The sequence below is a fragment of the Heterocephalus glaber genome, unplaced genomic scaffold, assembly GCF_053883595.1.
Source record: "Heterocephalus glaber isolate CG9 unplaced genomic scaffold, H.glaber_assembly_v1.0 deba00000071, whole genome shotgun sequence".
Lineage (NCBI taxonomy): Eukaryota > Metazoa > Chordata > Mammalia > Rodentia > Bathyergidae > Heterocephalus > Heterocephalus glaber.
The window spans coordinates 35,648,873-35,671,749 of NW_028258137.1; the positions used below are offsets into that span (position 1 = coordinate 35,648,873).

At 53.5% G+C, this 22,877-nt stretch overlaps 1 protein-coding gene across 5 annotated transcripts in view; it reads left to right on the top strand.

Moving 5' to 3' along the window:
* Nucleotides 1-4,215: 4,215 nt before the first annotated feature.
* The window catches only part of Znf423 (zinc finger protein 423), a 319,020-nt gene continuing 300,358 nt past the window's right edge, over nt 4,216-22,877 (top strand). The window contains exon 1 of one of the 5 annotated variants that reach the window (XM_087206814.1): nt 4,216-4,576. In XM_087206814.1, coding sequence (XP_087062940.1) covers nt 4,537-4,576 — 40 coding nt within the window. In that variant the 5' untranslated portion in view covers nt 4,216-4,536. The remainder of the gene's footprint in view (nt 4,577-22,877) is intronic. The other 4 variants (XM_087206799.1, XM_021260944.2, XM_087206804.1 and 1 more) reach the window with 4 other exon arrangements.

Consider the following 22,877-nt stretch of genomic DNA (forward strand, 5'->3'; position numbering starts at 1 on the left):
TTGACCCTCCCTCCCATGACTGATTCTCCTAGTCTGATGCCAGTCCTCCCCTATGAAGAGGAGACTTTCAAGTTAGAAACCAGCCAGCAAGAGTCACTAATTCCAGACTGCATATATTCAAGCGACTTGTCATTTAAAGTGTGCATGTGCTTGTGCGGAAGGGAACTTGGGAGGGGAGATGTGGTCACTTGGTCACTGACTGAAAAATATCTCTTGAATGCCTCTAGGAAACTCTTTAGGAAGTTAGTTTCAGGCTACAAAGGGAGGCAATCTTAGCATTTTCCTTTCTTGTCCTACTTTGCTTCTGTTGCCCACAAACTCTCCTGCATTCACCACCCGGCTCTTCTTGGAAGCTCAGAGAAGCAGCCTCACTTGGTCTGTGTCCGGAGACACATCCTTAAAGGAGCATCCAGGTGGGGAAAGGCAACACCTTGGGCAAGAGGTTCTCCTTCTTCCAGCAAAGCAATGGCTTCGAAGGAAGGTGCCCACTTGTTGGAGCAGTCTTGTCTACAGCACCATCAATTCTTAATTTCTCTTGCAGTTTGGATCTTTACAGTTTACAGAGGATTCCCCTAACCACTCCTCTGAGCAAGGCAGGAACAGCTGTTCATTCTGCAGATGAGGAAGGTGTAGTGTGTTCATGAGGGCGCTTTTTCCACAAGGGAGGGGCCCAGAACCCTGGATTCCTTGCAGGAAGTAGGCAGGCACGATATAAAACCACCAGAAAATGACCTCCTTCTGGTCCAAAATCACCAGTGGGTGACTTGCAGGGCCCAGGTATCACCAGGTGTCCCCTGAGGCCCTTGGGGGGAGGGTCTGAGCTCAGCAGGCACGGGATAGTACAAGGGACACTACTGGCTTTTTGCAGCTCTGAGATTTTCCTTAAAATATTTTTTTCCCTTTTGTTCTGGAAGGAGTTAAAAATGAAAGGAGCTTCAGAAGCAGCAGGCCGCCAAGGCGGGATGAGGTCGAACTCCCTCTGCACCCCGACTGCGGCTGTGCCGAGAGGCAGTAGCCAGCCTGGGCAGGCGCGCGGGGGTGTGTGCACGAGAGAGGGTGTGCTTCCAAACACAGACGTTCAGGGCGCGACGCGCAGGAAGGGGTCCTCAAAAGTTTGCGCACAGCTCCGGGTCCCTAGTGCTTGGGGATTAGTTCTAAAAGGGCGGTCACCGCTCTCCTTCCATACTGTTTCCCCCACCTCCAGCCTCTTAGCCTCCCGCAGTTCCCGGAGGGTGAAAAACAGGCCGCGACACTGGTCTCCAACCATCCTCCCCGTTTATGACCCCCTCTAGTCCTCCAATACTCTCCTTCCCCCCACCTCGCGCTCCTTTTGTCTGTCCCCTCTCCCTTGGCTCCCGGCTGGGCACGATCGCAGTCTCCAGCCCCCAAGAGAGCCTGGGGGGGGGGGAGTGGGGGCCGTTCTCCGCCCCCTCCCCCTAGGAGAGGCACCCTGAGTCTAGGCCAATCGGCCCCCTCCCCCAGCGCGTGCCATCTGCCGCCTGTCAGCCTCTCTCCATGGGCCTCGATCCCAGGCGCCGGCGGGGGTGGGGATAGCTGCTGATTCGGCCCCTCCTTCCTGGCTTCTTCCCAGACGCCTCGCGGCCTCTGCCCTCACCGTGGCCCTGGGCACCCTTCAATCTAACCCTGGCCATCCCTGGGCTGAGGGAGGCGGCTCCTACTCCCTTCCGGAGGGCTGGGATGTTGGATACTAGGACGCACGATGTGGGGAGGGCGATGGTCCGGGGTGGCAGCCCTAACCCGAGGAAGAGGCAGCACTTCGGGCTCAGATCCTAGTTAGGAGGTGCCTCTGGACTGGCCCTCTCCCCTCCTCGCGCTCCGTTTCCCGCTGTTAAGAGTGTTTGCCTCGGTCCCGGATTCTGCCTCGGAGACGGCCTTGGGCGCGCGCGCGCGCACAGAACCCCCTGCCTCGGGCCTTTCTCCCCATTCGCCGGCCCGCGCTTCCTAGCCGCAGGAGTGCGGGGGTGGCAACTACCTCTGCAATCAACCCAGCACGGGGTTGGCGAACAGGGCCTGGCGGGACCTCGAAGCGAGCTGAGGGGGCGCGGGCCCAGTTGGAGGGCAGGCCGGGAAACGGCGGGGCGCGGGCACCCCGCTTGGGGCGGGCGCCGCTGCTGGGCTGGCCCCGGCGCTGCTCTCGGGGGGCAGCGGGTTTTTCCGTGAAAGGTTGCCCTGGGTAACTCGTCTCCGAGGGGACACAGCCCTCCCCTCTCCAAGTGGCAACTTATCGATCCACGAGATTGATAACCCCCAGCACCGCGCCGCGCACCCGCTCCGTTCTCCCGTCTCAGGGGCGCGCCGGACCAAGGTGGCGCCACTTGCCTGGGAGGGGGGAGATGTCGAGGCCTCTCCCCCACCGGGACCTGGCCGCCTGCAGCTGGTGGGGGAGGAGGAAGTTTCAAAGGAACGGTTTAGGGGACCCGCCTGGGAAAGACTTTTCCCAAGTCTGCACTCTTCTTGGTCCTGCTCCAAGATTGGAGCCACCACTGGCTCGGGAGACGTAGGATTTGAGGCGCCCCCTGGTGGCCGGGGCAAAACTGTGGAAATCAGGAGCTGGTTTATTTCTTTTGTCAACAGCGAAAAGCAGGGGTGCTATTGCAGTGTTTTAGGGGTTCGGTGTTCCTCTCCTTGTCGTAGCCGGGAAGTCCACACCTGGTGCAGGAGTACTTAAAATGCAGGCGTGGGATAGCCCGGTGGTGGGAGATTTTGACAGATCTGGGGCAGAGGTAGTCTTAAACACCGACCAATGGGCCAAAACTGAAGTAAAAGCCAAGTCCTGGGATAATTCTTGTGCGTGGGGCAGAAGTGGCGGGGGTAGGCCATGACAGGGCCCATCTCTCACTTTGTGCAGTTTGTGATGCTCCTGCATCAAGGCAAGCCGGACAGTCCGCAAGGGCCCTGTGTCTGTCTCCTCCTCCTGCCCCCGGTGCACAGGCGCGGGAGCCCAGGCCCCGTGTGCCGGAGCGGTGCCCGCGCCCGCGCTGTATCTGCCACCGCCGCCGCCGCCGCCGCCGCCGCCGCGGTCCGGGTTTTGCGGGCGGCCGGAGCTGTATTTCCAGCGCTGTCCATCGCTCGGTGCTGTTGGCCCTCTCTCCGTCTGATCCGAGCCGGAGCAGTGCGGGGCGCCCCACGGGATCAGAGCGCTCCCCCGCCGGGACTCCGCTCCTCACATCCTCCTGCTGGGACCCGGCTACATTTCCAGCCAAGCCTGGCTTTATTATGTGTCTCTGCAGTGCAGCCCCAGCAGCCGGATCGGGAGGAGGAGAGCCAGCGACCACAAAGAAGACAGGAGCGCGAGGGAGGCTGGCGGGCGGGCCGGCGCCGGCTGGAGCGCGGAGGAGCCGGGCCGCCGCCGCCGCTGCCCGGGAGGACGGGAGCCCGGCCGCCGCCGCCTGCTCGTCCCCCTCCTCCTCCTCCGCCACCGCGGCCGCCGCCTCCCCCCTCGCCGAGCCTCTGGCCCATGGAGGCAGCTAGCGGGGCCGGCGACTTGGCACCGGCCCGGGGATCGGCTGCGCGCCGCGCGCGGAGCACCGCAGCCCGAGGGCAGGCAGCGGCGGCCCGGCGCACGAGCTGAACGATGCCCGGGGCACGGGCGCGCCTGCCCGCCGCCGCCTGAGCGCCCCCGAGCGCCCCTTCCTCCTCGGGAGGCCCGCGCGGACCGAGCAGAGAGCCAGAGAAGGGGGCGTGAGCCGGGGGCCCCGAGCGGCGGCTTCCGAGCCACTGCATCCGTTTTGAGCCCCCCCCTCAGTAGGCTGAGTTGAGGGACCCCCACCCCCCACCTCCGTCCATCAGAACCTCCAAACCAGGCGTTTGGGCATTTTTAGCCATTAATATTTATTATTTTTTGTGCGGCAGGGCTTTTTTTTTTTTTTTTTCCGGGGGGTCCTGAGCTCCTGTTCTCCTGACCGCCTCCCGGTCTCTTCCCCCCGAGACTCTCTCGACTCCAGCCCCGCTCCCCCTCCTCAGATGGGTTCATTGTGAGCTCCGCACCGGGCTGCGTGGCCGGACGCCTGCAAACTTTGCACAAAAATCCGGCAAGGGGCGGAGGAGAAGGAGGAGGAGGGTGCGGGTGGCGGTGGGGTGGGGGAGGGAGGGAGGGGGCCGCAGGGGCCGGGGGCCGGCGGGGGGTGGGGAGGAGGAGGAGGGGGGCGGCTTTTTTTTTTTTTTTTTTTTTTTTTTGCATAACTCGGCTCGGCCGAGTGGCCTCCGGACTCCCCGCGCCGCTGGGACCGCTGCTGGGACCGGGAGCCCCTGGCTGCCGCATTGCAACAGGCAGGGCCCCGGCGCGCCCCCCGGGCCTCCCCCCGCCCCCGAGCGGCCTCGGCCGGCCCGGGCCGCCCCCCCCAGGGAGGCCTCCCCGGACCTGCGGTCCGCTCCCCACCGCCGCCGACCCGGCTGCAAAAAAAAAAGTTTCCGAGAGGCAGGCGGAGGAGAAGGGGGAGAAGGGCTGCCCGGAGCGGCGGGGGGCGGCGGGGGGAGCCGGCCGCGCAGGGCGACGGAGCGCCCGGAGCCCCGGACATGTCCAGGCGGAAGCAGGCGAAGCCGCGCTCGGTGAAAGGTGAGCGACGAGGCCCGGCGGCGGCGGCGCGAGCGAGCGAGCGGGAGGGAGGGAGCGAGGGAGGAGGGACCGGCGGGCGGGCGGGCGGCCGGGGACCCGCGCGGGCGAGCCGGGAGGAGGCGGCGGTGAAGGAGGCGGAGGCGGAGGCGGAGGCGGAGGCGGAGGAGGGGGAGGAGGCAGCCGGGATCGCGGGGCGGAGGTGGCGGAGGGGATCTCGCGGACACCCCGCCACTAAGACCCTCTACGGGCCGCGCGCCGCCGCTCGGGGAGCCCGCCCTGGGGGCGCCGGCGAGGCCCCTCGCCGCTCTCTCCGTGCGGGCCCCGGGCCCGCGTGGCCAATCAAGGGGTGCAGGCCGACTTGGCGGGGATTGCGAATCTCGGCGGCTGCGGGCGGGCGGAGGCAGGAAGAGGCGGCGGGAACGGGCGCCCGGGAGGCCGGCTGCTCCGAGGCCGCCCTCGCTGGCCCCGGGCCTCGCTGGCTTCCTCCAGCGCCCTTCTGGTCTCCGGGGGACGTGAAGAGCGGCGAGCGCCACAAGCGCAGCGCGCCTGGGCCCTAGCTGCCCAGCGCCCCCTCCCTGCCCCTGCCCAGATCGCGCTCCCTGCCCGGGGCCCCCACGTTTCCTGCTTGCTCCACCGAGGCCCACCGGGCAGGGAAGCTGCGCCAGGAGTGCATTGTCTGCGCCACGCCGGCAGGACGCAAGTCCCCGGGGAGCACAGGTTTCGTGGGTACCCACCTTCTGCACCCAGGTTGCCTTCCTGTGCAGAATCCCCTGGGTGCGCACTTTGGCGAGGAGATACAGACACAGGCACATAGGTGTAGACCTATGGACACACACATCCCTTCTCAGAACTTTGCTTTCTGTTTCCTCTGTGGGCCCCGCGCTCGAGGGGCCGCTGGAGAGCCCAGGCCCCGGGGGAGAAGCCCAGAAGCTGTGCGCGGGCCCAGGGCCCCTCTTCTGCCCTTTCTCCTCGAAGGCTGGCTTCTCTGGGTCCAGCCTGCTGCTTCCTCCCCATCCCAGCCCCTCGGGTGTCTGTCCAGTGCCTGGCTGCACAGGGAGGTGATGGAGGAACAGGATGAGAGCAGCTCTGTCTCTGGAGCCCGAAGTCTTGAGACTCTTGTCCTCTCCCAACTCCCCTGATGACCTCTGGCCGAAGCCCAGTTCTACCTGAAAAGTTCATTTCCTGGAGGCCCGCTCGGGAAGGCACTTGGGCCTCTCTCCCTTACTGCCAGTCTAGTTCCCTGCTGGAGTGGCTGGGACTGAATCTGGCATAGCCAATCCCCAGACACCTGGCATCTCCCTCCTTCCAAAGTCCCAGGAGAGGCAGGGGCACCTGGCCAACGGAGACCTCTCCTGTCATCTTGAAAGGAGACCAACTCAGGCCAAACTTTCGGCTCCCAGCCTGCTCCTTCTCCTTTTATTCCTTGAGTGAAGTTGGTCTTGCTCCTCGAACTCTGTCTGGTATCCCGGTCTGGGATGGCCCGGCCAGTTACACAGAACTGGGGGTTTCAAAGGTGTTCCAATTGAGAGATAAGGAAACTAGAAGAGAAGGGCAGGAAAGAAGATTCGCTGTTTGTCCCTTTGCTCAGTAGAAGGCCTGCGTCGCTTGAAATAATGTTGGATTTCTTTTCTTTCCCTGGCTTACTGCTCACTCCTTCAGCCACTTAAGGCAGCCCAGAAGAAAACATAGAATTGGAACTTCTGATTGGAAAAACAGTTCTCTTTAACTTGGGCAGTTGCTTTTGAGTTAAACCTACATATAGGAGCAGATTTTTTCATAAAGATGCAGAGCTTGCTTATCCTGATCCATGCCTCTCAACCTCCTTATTTTAGAAGGCAAGCCACAGGAAGCAAAGGTAGAACAGTTTGCAGTGAACAGATGGGTGGGTGTTTCAGAGTTGCTTGAACCATATTCTAAAAACCACTCTGTAGATCTCAGAGAAAGACTCAAGCATTGGTCTACGGTCTTTCATAAAATGAGCCTTGAAATGGTTTTTAATGAATGTCTCTGTCCAAATGTATGTGTTTGTGTGTGTGACAGACAATTCAAGCAGATTGAATCTGGGGAAAGATGGCTAAGTGGAGGCAGACCAGTGAAGGCATTTTGAGAAGTGTTGTAAATATCAGCTGCACAGCACCTTACTGTCCTTGCAATCTGAGGCACCTGTCTTTCCCTTTTTCCAAAAGCAGCCACAACCCTCTTCTCGCACCATTTTCCGTTTTATTCGGCTTACTGAGGTGAATAGGGTGGAAAAGTGGCCATTTATCAAGGGAGGAATTAGAGAGAAGATCATTTGAATGGATAAGAATTATAACTGGTGATGGATTTATTGCTTTTTAAGAACTGCCCCCTCCTCTCAAGCAATATTCAAAGTGTGTGTTTAAGTGTGGACAGCTCCACACCAAGTGTTTGAAATGTGGAGGTCCTCACCTTTAAAGATGCTTGAAGGAGCTTCTTAAGGAAGCATGGTGTCTTTTACATCTTATTTTATTTTGCCTCCTCTGCTGTGTGTCAGGGCTAATATAGAGAGAGGCATGATAGACTTCCCCAGCCCCGTGCATTCTTCGGTGAAAGTCGCTTGATGGTAATTTGTAATTGATCTCAGAAATATGAAAGCCCATAGCAGGAAGGAAAGACAGAAATGTAACAGTTTTGAATGGATGCTCAGAAAGTGTGATTTGAAAGCACTGGCATTGCTGCTTTGAAAATCAAACAGGCCTTAGAGGGGGCTCACTTCCCACTCAGGGACTCAGCCTGTCTCTGGGGTGGGGTCACCTGTTCCCTCGGGATGTTTGTCGGCTTTGGAAAACCCAGCTCAACAGGGAGGATGCCCAGCAAATAGGGAAGGGGGCTGGGGGTGAATAGCCTCATTGGTTTTCAAAAGCTTTGTGTTTTTGTTAAATTTTGTTAAAAAAACCAAACAAACCAACAAACCCATGAATGTTACAAAAGTCACACATTTTGACTGATTTTCCTACACCCTTCTCCCTTCTCCCCTTTTTTTGTGTCCTGGTGGTGTGGCGTGCTAGTTGCAATGATTTGTTCCCTTTGATAATTTTGGCCTCATTCTCTGGGCTGTTCTCATCTCGCTCACTGATGTTATTTCGGCCGATGATATCAGGTGGTTTGGTAACGATTACCACGCAGTTCTCTCTGTCACTCAACATTAAGGAGACCTGTCTCCCTTATCCTGTGGCTTCCTCAGGTCTGTGCAGCAGCCTCTTCATTTCTATGGAAAATGAATACATGTTTTTCCCAGCCTCAGTTAAAAACTTTGGAATAATTTGTACTACCGGCAGTTTTCTCCATTTAGCAACTGTGTGTTAATTACACTTCTTAATATTAATTAGCACTCTCTGTGTCCACACACCACCACCCCAACATCCAAAAGTGACTTCTCTACACTCTCCTCCCTTTGTCTTCCTCTCCTGCAGGCCCGAAGTGCCTCAAAAGTCCATCTTATAAATTTGGTGGTCTAGGGACTTGGGAACAGTGTAGTTTGCCATCTTATGTGTTTCCATGGAAATAATTGAGATGTAATAAATAGCGGCATTCTGAGGTTACAGGTTTCTTGATTCAGCTGAGACCACATACAAGTGTAAATTGTCGAAATTTGTTTGGCTAAATGTACATGATCTTGCAGGAAGGGCAAAACAAATCCTTTGTATGTTCTTTAGCTTTCTGTGGATCAAGATAGCTGATATTTAATCTTAATATTTCATTTCTCCCCAATTAAGTTCTGATCCTCAGCTTTGAATGGGCCTGTTTCATTCTGGAAAACATCTTTTATGTCTAGTAATTGCTATTTAGACTCGTACACCTGTTTCCTTGCAAAAACTTAATAAGCAATACAATAAGATAACTATGTGCCTCTGGCAGGAGAATCCTGCTAAACGTTTAACCGTAAGGTGCCTAGCGTGCATTAATAATGAAAGGTGCAAAATGCCAGTGACTTTGAAGTCATAAAGTAATTCCGTGGAACCAGCCAGCCCTGGCAGTGTTGTGGCATGCTACAGCGTGTTAACGGGAGGTGGCGGGGCGGGAGGGGGGGACCACGAGAGGAGAAAACTGGAGTATAGCATCTTTCAGTACAGTGCTCCTAGCTGGAGAGGAGAGGCTTCGGATCTGGTTCACTGTAATAGAAAGTTGCAATAATTGCTATATCGGTAGCCAACTCTTAAGCTGGTGACTGTGGAATTCTTCCCCTGATGTAGGATTTAATAGTCTGGCAATTAGATGCATTGATTTCTCTTAACTGTTCATTTTGATGTGTAAACGAAAGGAACCCACCACTGAGGCTGACGGTGCAGACCTGATGTCTGACTCTGTAAAAGCCTGATTTAGGTGGTGGTGGTGGTAGAATATTAAAATTTTAAAGATAGCTTCAAGAGAGAAGCCCCTTCTTTTAAAATTTCTGCCCCTTTTGCAGTGAAATGAAAAGGCACCTGTTGTTCAAATACTGTTTAAAGAGAAACAACAGTGTCCATTTCTGTCTGAAAAGCATTCTTAGATGCTTCTATACTAACACTTCTGTCTTTTGAGTGACTGGATGCAGTGGCGTACTTTTGGCATGTGGTCTGTTGAGTACCAGAGGGGAGAGTCACAAAACACCTTGGGCTCTTCCATCAGAGAGACCTCCTCATTCTACGCAATGGGCTCGGACTTGGATCCAGCTGGACCAGCTGCCCTGTGAAACCCTGCATATAGATGTGGACCATTTGGAAGGCTGGTAGCTGGATGACTGTTGACTTGGAAGTATGTAGACAATGAGCTTTCTTGAACATCAGCCTCACTTTCTGCTCCTGGACCTATGGTTTTGTGTCATCAAATCCTGACATGGAAGTGTCTAAAACTACCTTGAGGTAACCCAACAGAGGATGGCTAGGTTTCCTGATGGCCCCATTGTGTTGCCAAGGTAGGCAGGGGGATTTAGAGATGTCACCTTTCCTGGACCTGGCTGAAGCAGACTCAACTCTATCCACACTACACTGCTGTTTGCAGAGTATTATCTTCATGTCTTGAAAACATTTGCCTTAGATGTCAGGGTTCCTTCACGTCTGTGGGTCTAGGGTAGTCACTCAATAGAAGTGTACCTTGAAAACTGTTAGTGGGTGTCCTGTTACTATGGGTGGCCCAGAAAACCTGTTGGTTTGTGAATTTGACCAAGTGTGAATTTCTCCAAGTTCCTGTTGACTTATAAGGGTGTTTTGTGCATAGATGCATTGGTCCATAATCAGAGTAATTTTGCACCCAGAGTGGACTAGGGGTGGGTTATATCATGTGCTTGGAGTTTCCACTGCTAGCTGTCAGCTCCTTCAGTCAGTTGTGGGTGCCAGGCTGGGTGCAGTGAGTGGGGGAGATGCAGATGGAAACTTTTGATTCATAGCTTACCTGCCAGGATCGGTGTCAGCCAACGATTGGGGTTGTACACTCAGTAAATAAAAATACTTTACCGCTTTCAGGGAGCGCCAATTAGCTGATTGCTCTGTGTGGCTGTCTTTAAGGAGAATGCTGTTTTACCTATCTCTTATACAAAGGTTTGATTTTTAATGTCTTGTGGAAAGGATTCTCTTTGTCTTGATTGATGTCAGGAATAAAAGCATGATGGTAATATCCCTTTGAAAGCTATTGTATTGTCAGCCCTGGCTGACAGCGGGAGGGCCTCCCAGCGTTATAGATTAGTGCTGTGAAAACACTGACATTTTCTTTGTTACGATGCTGTTGTTCTACTTGCAAAGTCAATTACACAATGTCGGAACTCAGTTACCCAGTTGACTTTAGAAGTAGTGATGTCTTTCATTCTCTTCTTAAAGATATAATTTTCTTTTGTTGTTGTTTTGTTTTCTTCCCTCCTTTCTTAACCTGCCTCCCTCCTTCTGGTTACCTCCACTCCCTGCTGCTTCTTCCCCTCCACCCCAAGAGTCTGAACATCTTAGCTAGGCAAACACTGGTTTCAATTGTGACCATCTAAATTCAAAGATTGCCACATCATTACCTCTAAATTCTTCTGCTCATTCACATTTCAGTGGCTTCTTATTGATACAGTGACTACAGCAGCCAAGATAAATAAAAAACCCATCAAATGAGATTACAGTGTTGATAATCTCTTATCAAGTGGTTGTTCTCTAGATTAGGGTTCATTGAGGTTGGCAAATTCAGAGTTTTTTTTGTTTTGTTCTGAAGACTGCAACCTCAGATGAACCAGGTTCCTGGGGTTGATGGGGCCCTGGCAGTTTTTTGTCATAGAAGGTTTATAAGCATTTTAAACTCAGGGGGTTAGGGCTGTTGAGTTTGGGATTTGGAAGCCTGGGTGCTGTTAGTTATGTCAAGGACAGGGCAGGAGGGGTCACTTGTGGGAATCACGTCATCTACCCTTTTGCTGTTGCAGATAGAGAATCTTTACAAGCTGGCCTTATGAGGCGACCCCAGTTTGCCTTCACTGGGCACACCGAGAGGGGTTTACACTCCTGTCTAAGTGTGTGAGATGTTTCTACTGAAAGGGAAGAACGCCACGACATGTCCAAAGCTGAAAATGGTGGCAGTGGATTTTTTTCCATACCCACCCCCATGTGCCCCATCCTTGCCTTCTCTAGAAAGAGAAAAACCTAAATGCCTTAGCTCCCTGACCTGGTACTGAAAAGTGAAAAGTCTGTTACCTGAAAGTGGCCGCGGGCAGGGAGCATCTCTTGCCTGACAGAGTGTGGATGTGAGGAGATGTGTGGCTGCTGCTGCCACTGCCACCACAGCAGTGGGCTCCAGATGACAGGGATCCGTCAGGAAACTCGGTCCGAGGACACTAATTGTGGGCCCCCCAAGTTATTATTATGAACCACCAGACAAGAGCCTGTATTCGCCAGCAATTTGTCAGGACTAATTTTGTTTTTCTCCAATAATTGAAAATTAATGTCTTGAAGTGAAAGCAGATGTTCATGTCATCTTTTGAATTGGGATATAAAATGGGGCTCTGTGGATGTGCTCACTAATTTAACAGCAATTTCCCTCTCCTAGATAATGGGGGTGCGGGGCTGGCATCACCTAAAGACCAGGGCTTGGGGCTGAGAGGGAGGGGCAGGGGTGACACTCCCTTGTGTTCTTTAGGTGCTCCTTTCGGAGGGAGAACATGTGCTGTGAAACCTGGAGAATTTCTTGTTTCAGCTGTTCATTTGTACAAGATGTATTTGCTGAGATAACTCAAGGCATGCTGCTAGGAAAGGTAAGGGAGCCTAGATCTGGGGTCAGTGGCTTCCTTTCCATGAGAGGTCTCTAGTTGTCTTGTCTGTCACCACTGTGTACAGTAAAGCTGGTTAAACTGGCAGATTTCTGGGCACAGATGATCTGTCTGGTTGCCCCCAGCACCCTTTAAAAAATGAGAGTAAAACACACAAATGAAAATTATCTTCTTGGGGGTTGAGGACATAGCTAATTACCATCTAAACAATTTTTAAGTGGCATTCAAGGACACAGAGTTGTGCAGCCATTCGCACTGTGAACTTTTCATTTCTAGCTAGAACCCAAGCAGTGGTGGGGTCAGGGTCTGCAACCTACCAGCCTCAGAGAAGGCCTTCTGGTTCAGTGCATCTCTTTTCCAGGGTGGGCATGAGGAAAAGGTGCGGACCGTAATGTGATGCTAGAATGGGTGATCTCTTCCTTCCTGTGGTGTGAGAGGTGAGACAGGAGGGCTGCGCTAGTGAAGAGCCCCATCAGGGCCCTGTGGCTGGTCCTGGGGCGGAGGACAGGAGCTGTGGGGTGATCTGGTGGCCATTCTAATGATTAGGATGTCTCCTTGGGGACATCATTCTTCTGGAGCCTGAGCCTGGCTAGGTATGAGTTGGCCCAGTGGCCCTGGTAGGCCAGATCCATTGTGTCCACCCCTGCCTGCCAGGACCCAGGCAGTCCCCCACCCCTCAGCTCTGCACACTTCAGGATGGCTTGTCTGTGGTGAGGAGAAGGGAGAAACAGCTGTTCTGGAATGGCCCCTTAACTGCCTTAATTTCCCATCCTCAGACTCCTAACATCTTGGGCCTGTAGGTCTGAGCTTTGCAGATTCTCACTGTGTTCTCCTCCTCTTCCTCCTCCTCCTCCTGCTCCAAGGTGTTGTGAAACTTTTTCTCCCCCTTATTTTTCTGTAATTGAAATTTGCCCTTTTGTTATCTAGGCATGAATTATTTTTTGCAGTGTTGTCATTCCCTGTCCTGCTGTGAGGTTTATCTCTTCTGTTGATCCTGATTAAATAAAACATACTGTTCACCTAACTCATGTTACACTGAGTTTTACCTGCCTGAAGGCAGAGTGGAGGCCAGCTGGGGTGGGTTAGGGAACAGGGCAAGGCTATAAAAGGTGATGGGGTGGTGGTGACCACTGCAGGTGTACCCCTAGGCCTGAGTGCTGTGGGATCTTGGAGCCACCGCTATGTAGGTACATTTTTGGTTCCTGATCAAGAGATATGGCTTTGCCCCCAGGCTGCTGGTGCTGCACATTTGAACTAGGGGAGAAGAGCAATCATTACTACCTTTAGGGATCCCTCAGGGAGGTGATGTGTGGGAGAAGAGCTGGCTAGGGAAGGAGATGGAAAGAGGGGTGGAGGGTACAGAAAGTGCTGGCCTCTCTGGGGACCAGCAAGCAGTGCACATGTTGGCTCTGCAGGTGCCCTCTGCCCCTCCTGGGGAGAGTTCCCAAATCACACATTGGGAAGAGTCAGGCCTCTAAGGTTTTTGCTTTTGAATGTCTCAGAATCCTGAAAACCATTGGGTGAAAAGAAACCTTGGAGTTCCCTTTATTTAAACTTTTTTGGGTATGCTTGTGGCATCCAAAGTTTCGTCCAGCCTGGACTTGTGCACTTTGGCTCTCAGGGAGCTCACTACTTCTGTGTCACATCTGCGCATTTTTAGTTTCATTTCACATGTTAATCTGCAGACAGTCTTCTGTCACTTAGGTGCACTGCTCCTGGTTCCACCTCCCAGGGCCACAGAAAATAGTAACTCAAATCCCCAGCATCCAGAGTTGGTGAGGCTGGTCCTGCCTTGTTCATTCAGGGTAGAGATCTTGTTTTATGGTGCATGCTGGCTTTCAGGACCCCATGCACTTTCAAAGACTGACTTACTCTAAGCTTTTAGGGTGCTGTTTAAAAAAGGATTTCTTAAGTGAGTAAATTATAAATGGTCCAGGGAATAAATATAAATGGGTGAACAAGTGATTGAGTAGTAGATAAATGGCTGAATGATGAACAACTGAATGCATTCCTCAGGGTAGGTAGGGAATGAGTGAACCACTAGGGCTTGCAGGCTGTCCTCAGGCCTGAGCAGAACACTGGACCAAGCTGGTGTCAGTCTCTGGGGTCCTCCCCCAGCTCCTGTTCCTGCTGACGGGAGAGGGCTGCCTTAGGGTTGAGTGGCTTGTGCCCATCTGCCCTTCCTTCTCAGAGGGCTCTGTGCCCTGAGGTTGTAGTTGCCATTTTTTGAGAGCTTTGTGCCCTGCGTTGTGGTAGGCTTGTAAAACATTGCTTTGAAAATGATAAAAGTAATAGGATGTTTTTAAAATTTTTGAGACAGTGTCTCACTATGTAGTTCAGGCTGGACCTGAACTCACTATGTAGCCCAGGCTGACCTCGAACTCACATTGATCCTCCTGCCTCAGTTTCCTGAGTGCTGGGATTATAAGCGTGCAACAACATGCCTAGTTAATAGGATATTTTTATATTGACTTTAAATCAAACAGTATTTGACCCAACAGACTCTCCATCCTGTCTGCTACCACTGTCCTGTCACAGAACTTTGTCTGGCTCGTGCAGGCCAGGGTTCCACAGCTCAGCCACTGTTGAGGGGTCTTCAGGACTTTCCTCAGCTTTTGGGGGGCAATTTGCCCCAGAAATAGCATGAGGAGTGAGGGAGGGGTTGGGAGAAAGAGTGAGGAAATGGGCAGTGATAACAACCACTCACAATAGGACAGAAAGACCCCACCCTGCAGGTCTGAGTCTCATGAGGGAGGGGTATGGGTTGGAGGCAGTGTGCTCTGTGGTCCTGGGCAAGATAGCTCCCTCCCTGGGCCTCACTTTCCCCATCTATGAAACGGGGTGGCACCAACTGGATTAGTTATGTGTTTTAGGTGGTGTAGGATTTTTTTATTTTTTATTTTGGGGATTGAACCCAGGGCCTTCTCACTGAGCTATATCCCCAGCCCTTTTAAAATTTTGAGGCAGGTTCTTGCTGAGTTGCCCTGTTGGGCTCAAACGTATGATCCTCTTGCCTCAGCCTCCCAGAGTGCCAGTATTACAGGCCTGTGCCACCCCATCCAGCTAGGGGGTACAGGATTTTAATTCCTGGAGCATAAGGGTAAAACACAAGAAACTTTGGCTTTAAAGTAATGCATCCTAGACAGATATTGTTAGGTCTTTTCGAGTTACTTTTCCCCGTGCAGGGTCCACAGTGTGTGAATCTAAGTGGCTGCTGTAAAGAATCTAGAGACGGGGCAGCAGGGTCCTCTTTGGCTCTGCTGGCCCTTTGGAAGGATGGTGTCATCCAGGGACAAGAGAAAGGTCTCTCAGGCTTGGCAGTGACGTAGGTATCTTTTCAGGTATCTGAAAACCAGTCCATGGCGGTGGGATCTTGGTCCCAGCCAGTTGGGTCCTTGGCTCTTTTGGCTCCAGGGGCTCTGCCAAGTGTTGCTAAGCAGATCTGGGTATTTCTCTAATCCGGGATGACAGGGTGGAGAATGACCAGGCCACACACATGCCCGTCTAGAGCCACCAGCCCTGATCCCCGGGGAAGAGTGGGCATGACTTCCCCTTGAGCTCCAGGGACTCTGCCTGCATCTCCTCCCACTGTTCCTCCACATGATTGTTGCTGCACCTCTCTCGTTTATTTTGGCCTCACAGACACACAGAGACACCTTGCCCAAGGTCACACAGCTGGGAGAAGCAGAGATGGCATGGGAGGGCAGGCCTTATCTAGCTTCAAGCCCCAGTCAATAACCACAGCCTTTATTTATAACTACCCCAGGGGCCTGGAGACACAGTAGAGGAACGCCTGCCTTCTCCAAGCTGGAGAAGCCTCTGGGCTGAGACAGCCAGGAATAAAGGTGCAGAGTGAGTCCACTCCCACCTGCCTTGTCTGTAGGGTGCTGGGTTTTGGGCTACCGGTATTCACTTTTTTTTAAAAGCCAGGCATTGAACCCAGGGCCTCATGGATGCCAGGCAAGTGCTGTACCACTGACTATATCTCAGGCCCTCCCTCCTTTTTTGCCTTCCTCTACCTCTCTCTTCTTCTTCCTCCTCCTCCTTCTCCACTTCCTCCCCTTTCTTCCACTACTGGGGATTTAACCCAGAGTCTTTGCACTGAGCTCCATGCCAGCCCTTTAATTTTTAAAAATTTTGTGACAGGGTCTTGATAAGTCATTAAGTTGCCCAGGCTGGTCTAGAACTTGTATCACCAACAATAGTTTTTTTTTTTTCTTTCAGTACTGGAACCAGGGCCTTGTGCATGATAGGCGAGTGCTCTATCACCAGAGATGTAGCGAGCATCCTGCTCTATAAATGTATGGGCTCTTGTTTGAGTATTTCTTGGATTGGATTCCTAGAAGTGCATTTGTTGGGTCAAAGCGTGTTCATTTGAAAAATGTGATAGATATTTCCAGATTGCCTCCCACAAAGGCTGTACCAGGTTTCCCTTCAGTAATAGTGTATGAGTGCCTGTTTCTCCTAATCCTTGCCCACGTACGATATTTTCTTTTTCCTCTTTGTTTCTGTCTGATTTTCCTTTCCTCTTTTTGCCAATTTGGCAAGGAAGAAATTGTACATTGTTTTTATTTCTACTTCCTTTATTATTAGTGAAGTTGAGCCTTTTACTTATGATTTTAGAGCATTTTTATTTCTTTTAGCAGGGGCATTCACCGGGTGCAGAGCAGGGGATATCGGCAGTTCTTTCTCCCAGCAAGGCCTGTAATCCTGTCCTCTCCTCTCCCTCTCTCTGTGCTCTTTCTTTTCCTTGTCTCTCCATACATCCATTCTTCATCTAAAATCCTGAGTGACTTACTCAGGCGAGACTCCGCCTGGGCTCCAAGGATGTAGAGAGAATGAACTTGGAGCTGTGCTCTCAGGGAATCCATGACTGGCAAAGCCTGACTACTGAACCAGACAGGCAGCCCAGTACAGGCTTGGGACTGCGGTGGTGGTGGAGGAAGTTGGGTGGAGATTGCTTTTGTTAGGGAGAATCAGGCAGAGCATAGAAAGCAGCATTGATTTGGGCCTTGAAGGATAAAGTTACAACACCAGGGCAGCTAACATGTCGTAAGCACCTTGTATGCAGGCACTGGGGTATGCTTTTCACGGGCAGGGTCTTGTTTTAATCTTGACACTTACTGGACTGCCTCAGTGGGGGCCTCAGACTTTCTTTTTCATGAGCAGTAGTTTTTTTTTTAACCTCTTTGTAATTCTGAGGTTTGAACCCAGGGAACACTGAGCTACATTTCTAGACCTTTTTTTCATTATTTTGAGACAAGATCTCTCTTAAGTTGCCCAGGCTGGCTTGGAACTTGTGATACTCCTGCCTCAGCCTCCTGAATAGCTGGGATTACAGGCATGCACCAATGGAGCATCCTTCTGTATAAATGTTCAGATTTGCCTAGAGAGATGCAAGTCAGGTGTCCAAGGTCACCCAGTGCCACTGTGGTAGGACCATGCCTTGGGGAAGGGGAAGGATGTGCTGGGAAACTATGCTGCTGCCACTGACCCAGGCGAGGGCCTGCCTTGGGGACAGCCTGGGACCCCCAGGCTTCTTGAGTGTGAGGGGATTCTGAGCAGATTCTGGGCTCCTCACCTCCTTGCCATGTTATTGGTTGAGCCTCAGTTTGTTTTGCTGTGAAATGGGGCGTGTCTCTGGAGAGGTGTGAGGATGAACTCTCAGGTGAGAAGCTTTGTGCACTGAAATGGCCACACGGAGAAGAGCTGGTCATTTGGCTGGCGGAGGGTCCCATTTGAGGGCAGCCTGACTCTGCCGTTCTCTCTCTTGCCCATGCATTTTTACTCAGAATGCAGTGATAGGGAAATGGTTTTTAGTTTGTTTCCAGCTGGGGTGACACCTACCCTTCTTGGAGATGCCAGGTTGTGTGTTTGTCCTCATGTCGTCCCCCCTCCCCCCAAGACTGGCATCTTTCTCTGTGCTTCTCTTGGTCAGGCTCCAGAGGGAGGCATAGGCCCAGAATGGGTAGTGCATGCGTGCATGCGTGTGTGCGTCTGTGTGTGTATGAGTCTGTATGCGTGCCTGGGGAGTGTTTGCCTGTGAGTCTGTGTGTATTTGTACTAGTGTGTTTATGTGTGCGTGTGCTCCGTTTCCAGCTGTGTGTGTACGAGTGTGTGGGTGGCCATGTGTGCCAGCAGCCGGGGGAAGAGACTCTTGTGGTTGCCTGCCTGAGTCAGACTCAGCACAGGGGGAGTGAGAATGCACATAGGTGGTAGACTCTCTTCATGAGTCTTCTTTGTATCCATTCATTCTGATATTTTGGAGCTCCTTGTGTGTACAGAGCATTGTGCTAGAAAAGAAAAAAATCAAGTTCTTTCTAAGAGTCAGTTGACTATTTTTGAAAATGTATTTATTTAGGTACTGGAGATTGAACATCAGGCCTTCTTGGTGAGCTATATAGCCTTTTAAAAAAAAACTTTTAAAATTTTGAGACAGGGTTTTGCTAAGTTGCTAAGGCTGGGCTCAAACTCTTGAGGCTCCTGCCTCTGGGATTACAGGTGTGTGCCACCACTCTTGGCTTTTCACTTGGCCATTTTTAAAGTTGTGGTCATGAAGGGGAGAAAAAAAAATGTTTTCTATGGCCAAGTGCCTTTGGCAGACAACGGATTAAGCAGAGTTAAGTTTTCAAAACCTTCAGGGTTTCTCTGAGCCTTTAAGATGCTAATGTGGGACTCTCTCAGAGATGTTAATAGTTTGTAATTTCCAAATTTATTACATCACTTGTTGGTGGAATCTTCTTATCCTGGGCAGTTTGGGTTTCACCACTTTTAGAGTCTACATCATTACCAGCTGATCATTTGTTTGGTCATCCCCACGAGTTTATTGAGCACCTATTGTGTGCCAGCTACTACTCAAGGTTCTGAGGCTCCCACAGTGAGTAGGCAGTTTATTCTGGCAGGAGTGAGGGGCCAACTACAGGTACACAGGTCAGTAACATTTTTGTTGAAGCAAGTCCTGGAGTAGACAGGGAATGGCAGGGGGGACTGGATGAGGCCGTCTCGGAAGAGACACTTGAGCCCTGATGACAGGGGAGATCACCATGGGAGCCCGGCCTGAAGGTCCTTGCACTTGATGCTTCCACAGGACTCTGAGTTCTGCCACCATGTGATGGTAGAACTCTTTTGGTCTCTGGTGCAGTCCAGGCCAAAGAGGGGTGATGAGTCAGTACAGCAGGGCCCTTGCCAGGTAGGGGCCCTTCTGGGACGCAGTCTTTTCCTAGGACCCGGAGTGGCATGTGCCTACCTCAGACATACAGGCCTGTCTCAATGCAGCCCTCACCATAGGAGGGCTCCGGGGACAGCCTCCTGGCTGTGAGCACTACCCTCGGTGTGCCTTGTCTGTGTGGTCACTGCCATGTCCCCGGCTCCTGACAGATGGGGAAATGAGGCCAGGAGGCTCCCCAGCCCGTTCCCTCAGAGGCTCGGCCTAGAATCCAACCCTTTTCCAAGCTGGCCTGTGACCTGAGGCTGGCAGCGTGGGGGACAGCAGACTGCCAGGGGAGGTGCGCGGTGGGCCCGTCCGGAGTCCGTGTGCAGAGCCACCCTGTAGGATTTGGATCCTGGGAGAGGAGGGGGCAGACCAGCAGAGGCGGGGGAGGGGAAGGGGAAGCCGGAGAGGGGCCGGCCCAGAGCTTGGGAACGCGGCTGCTCAGCTGGTCTTTGAGGCAGCAGGCCTGGGAAGGCGTCGGCCGCCCCCCGCGCGGGCTCCACGGCCGCGGCGCGGTGACTCTGGGCCGGCTCTGGGCACAAAGCGGCGCGGCGGGGGGCTGGCTGGGAAGGCGCAGGCCGCCTCTTGCCAGCCTGCGCTGCCCGGGGCGGCCGGGTCGTTCCGCACCGCAGGCCCCTCGAGTCTGGCGCCCCGGGACTCCTGGGTCCCAGGCCCGGGGCTGGGGAGGGTGGGCGGGGGCGTCTCGTCCGTGGGTGCCGGCCTGATGTGCGCCCCGGGAAGTGCTGGGTCCCCAGCAGCGATTGGCCTGGGCTTGAGGGCGGGGCCCGAGGCGGGGAGGGGCAGCAGATAATAACAACAAATGTCATGATTGTGTCCCTCCTAGGTGCGGGAACTGTGCTGAGCCCTAGGCACTTTGCTCTCATTAACTCAAGCTTCACAGCAACCCGATGAGGTACCAGGATGACTAGCTTTGCCGAGGGGGAAACTGAGGCACAGGGAGGTAATATAAATTGCCTCGAATGCTCCACAGACAAGATATTTTTCTGCGCGTAGGTGCTCTGGCCTCAGAACCCTGTGGTGTCCAGGGACGCGTGGATGGGCCGGGCGTACGGGCAAGGGGCACTGTTTAGAGTGCATTTATATATGGCCAACCAATGACAAGATTTGCAAACAGATCCCAGATTTGCTGCTTGAACATCACTCACTGATTCATTCAGTAGATGGGCATTTCCTAATTTCGTTGATCTTCCAGATTCCTGTGCCAGGCTTTATGCGAGCCAGGTCCCAGCCCTGGGGGAGCTGACCGTTGACTTGGGGGTGGGGTGGTGAGACAGCCAATCCAGGGCGATGTGAGTGCTCTGCTATGTGACTGAGACAGGGTCCTCTGGGAGGGCACTGCAGAGGAGGTGGCATGACAGCTGGTCTGGGAGGATGAGAAGGAGCTGCAGAGAAGGTGGATAGTCCCTTCTTTCCCCAGGGCTGCCTCCCCTGTCCGCACCTCAGTCCTGCCTTCGAAAGGAGGGAGAAGAAAAGGCCATGGTCCTTGCCCATGAGGACCGGATGGGACCAAATCTGGGGCAGTTTGGGGCCTCTGTGCCTTCAGGGGATGGCACAAGTGCTGGTGGCTCTGCTGGGAGGACTGGAGCACAGATGTAGGAAGAAGTGGGGTGGGGTAGTGGAAGGGATTACTGGGCAAGGGATGGCATTGTGGGGTGGCCTGCTGGTGCCTGTGCACAGTACAGGGCATGGTCCACTCCTAGGAGTCCCCAGAGCAGGCCACCTGAGCCTTGAATTTAAATGACCCAAAAGGCTGCACAACCCCTGTGTGCTGTGTGGTTTCGGAAGTTCTCACTGGCACCTCCAGTTACCCAGGGAGTCCTCTAGCTAGGGTGAGGGGGTCCTCTCCTTGATTGCCCAGTGAGGAGGAGAGGTCCACAGGAGCCAGCAGGCTTGCCCTGGCCCCCATGCATGTAGAGCTGGGCTTGTGTCTACCTTTTAGTTGGGCTGATCATTTCTAAGTCTTCCATATCCCATGGCCAGGAGCTTACCAAGGCCTGACCCCCTGCACACTGTTAGGGTTGGAGGTGGAGGGCAGCTGTTAATCCCTATCACTGTCACCCAAGTCCTGGAGCCTGGCTTTCTAGACTGAGCTGTCTCACCCCGCAGATTCCATCCAGCCAGGTTGGTGAGAAAAGTCCACAATTATCTCTGCACTGGAAATCTGAATGTGTTTTATTCTGAATTTCCTGTGTCCATTGGCTCCAAACACCCATTGGTCAGTCTGTTCCTGGGGAATGTAGAGGCCTGTCCTGGGTTCCCCAGGTTTGAGCTCAGTTTCCCCTTGGGCTTGCTGGGCAAGACTAAGCCTGTCTCAGAGCCTCTCTGTGTATATTGTCCTGCTTTATTTTTCTTAGGAGAGTTTCAGGTCTGCTGTCCTGGGGGGGAGTTTCGGCCAGGCTGAAGGGGTGGCAAGAGGGATAGGACATTGATCCATAGTGTTTATTGAGGCTTACTCTGTGCCAGCTTTGTACCATGTGATTTATAAACATTTTCTCATGAGTCCCCTCAACAGCCCTGTGAGGTTGGTCCTGTCAATGCTCACTATTGTGTTTACCTGCAGGAGAGGCAGCTAGCTATGAGGGTCAGGCTGGGGTCCCAGGTCATGTGTTGTCATGGCCTGATGTTGTGGAGCCTGCCTGAATCCTTCCCAGGTCACCTTCTACCCATCCTGGGAATCACTGCTGTCCCAGTTCCCTCCCCCAGGCTGGGAGACAGACTTGCAAACAGTTATGAACTCTGGGGCTGGTCACATCGTGTTCCCCCCCGAAGACCCAGCTGATGGCCAGCTCCACCCTGCCCACACCCCTTGGCCTGGGCCTGCTCCTGAGGCTCACTTTGGGGAGAAGTAGCTTGGACAGGTTAGGGGTGGGAAGAGCCCAGATCCCAGGACATTTGAGGTGGGTGGTGAACTGGGCTGTACCTGCTTCCTGATGTCTTGTGGATACACACCACAACCTTACCAACATACAGGCCTCCGCCCAGCCAGCCAGCGCCTCTGTTCTGCTAGGTAGGTGGCAGTGGCTGCACTGTAGATTTCAGATGGAGAGGCCTCTCACCTCCCATGCCACCTCCTGCCTTATCCAGGGATCTTCAATGTGGTTGCCGGAGGGGGTGACCTTGCTGAAGGATTCAAAGCAGGCCCTGCCCTTTCAGCCTCTCTCCCCACTTAAACTTCCCTCTGGGCCCAGGGCCTGGCCTTTAAGCCTGCATCATCTACGTTGTCAACATTTTCCCCGAATCCCTGGGTATGTGCCCTCCTGAGCCTGCTTTTCCAGGCCACCCTCCACCAGGAACCGTTCTTGCCCAGAGGCCTGGAGCCACTGTCCCTCTTCTCCTTCCTGAAGTTTCACTCCCTGAGCACCCGACCCTCTTTGTTGTCTGCCCTCCACCTCCTCCCTTGCTGGCTTCCTGGAACCCAAGGCTCTAGAGGTTTCTGGACCGTATCGAGTTGCCTGGGTGGTTGTTTCCTTTTTTTTCTTTTGGGCCATGTGGGTGGGGGAGCTAGGATAGAAGCAGATGATTGGGCTGGGCCAGCCAGGGGTGGAGGCTAACCCCCAGCCCATGTCTCCCTGGGTCACACTGTGGCCCCTAGCCCCTTCCCTGGAGGGCCTGGGCCTCTCTTTCCCTCCTCTTTGGCATTTCCTGCCTCCCTCCCTTTCATTTTGCACCAGGCTCCCCAAGCATGGCTCTCTGGGGACAAGAGGACTACTCTCACCCTTCTCCCTGGTGCCTGACTTGGCCTGGCACTGACACGGTCCCCCACTGGGCCTAGGATGGTTTGGCTGGACCTTTGCTCTTCACCCTCCTTAAACCCCCACCTGACTGCGGGACAGCTGGGCCCC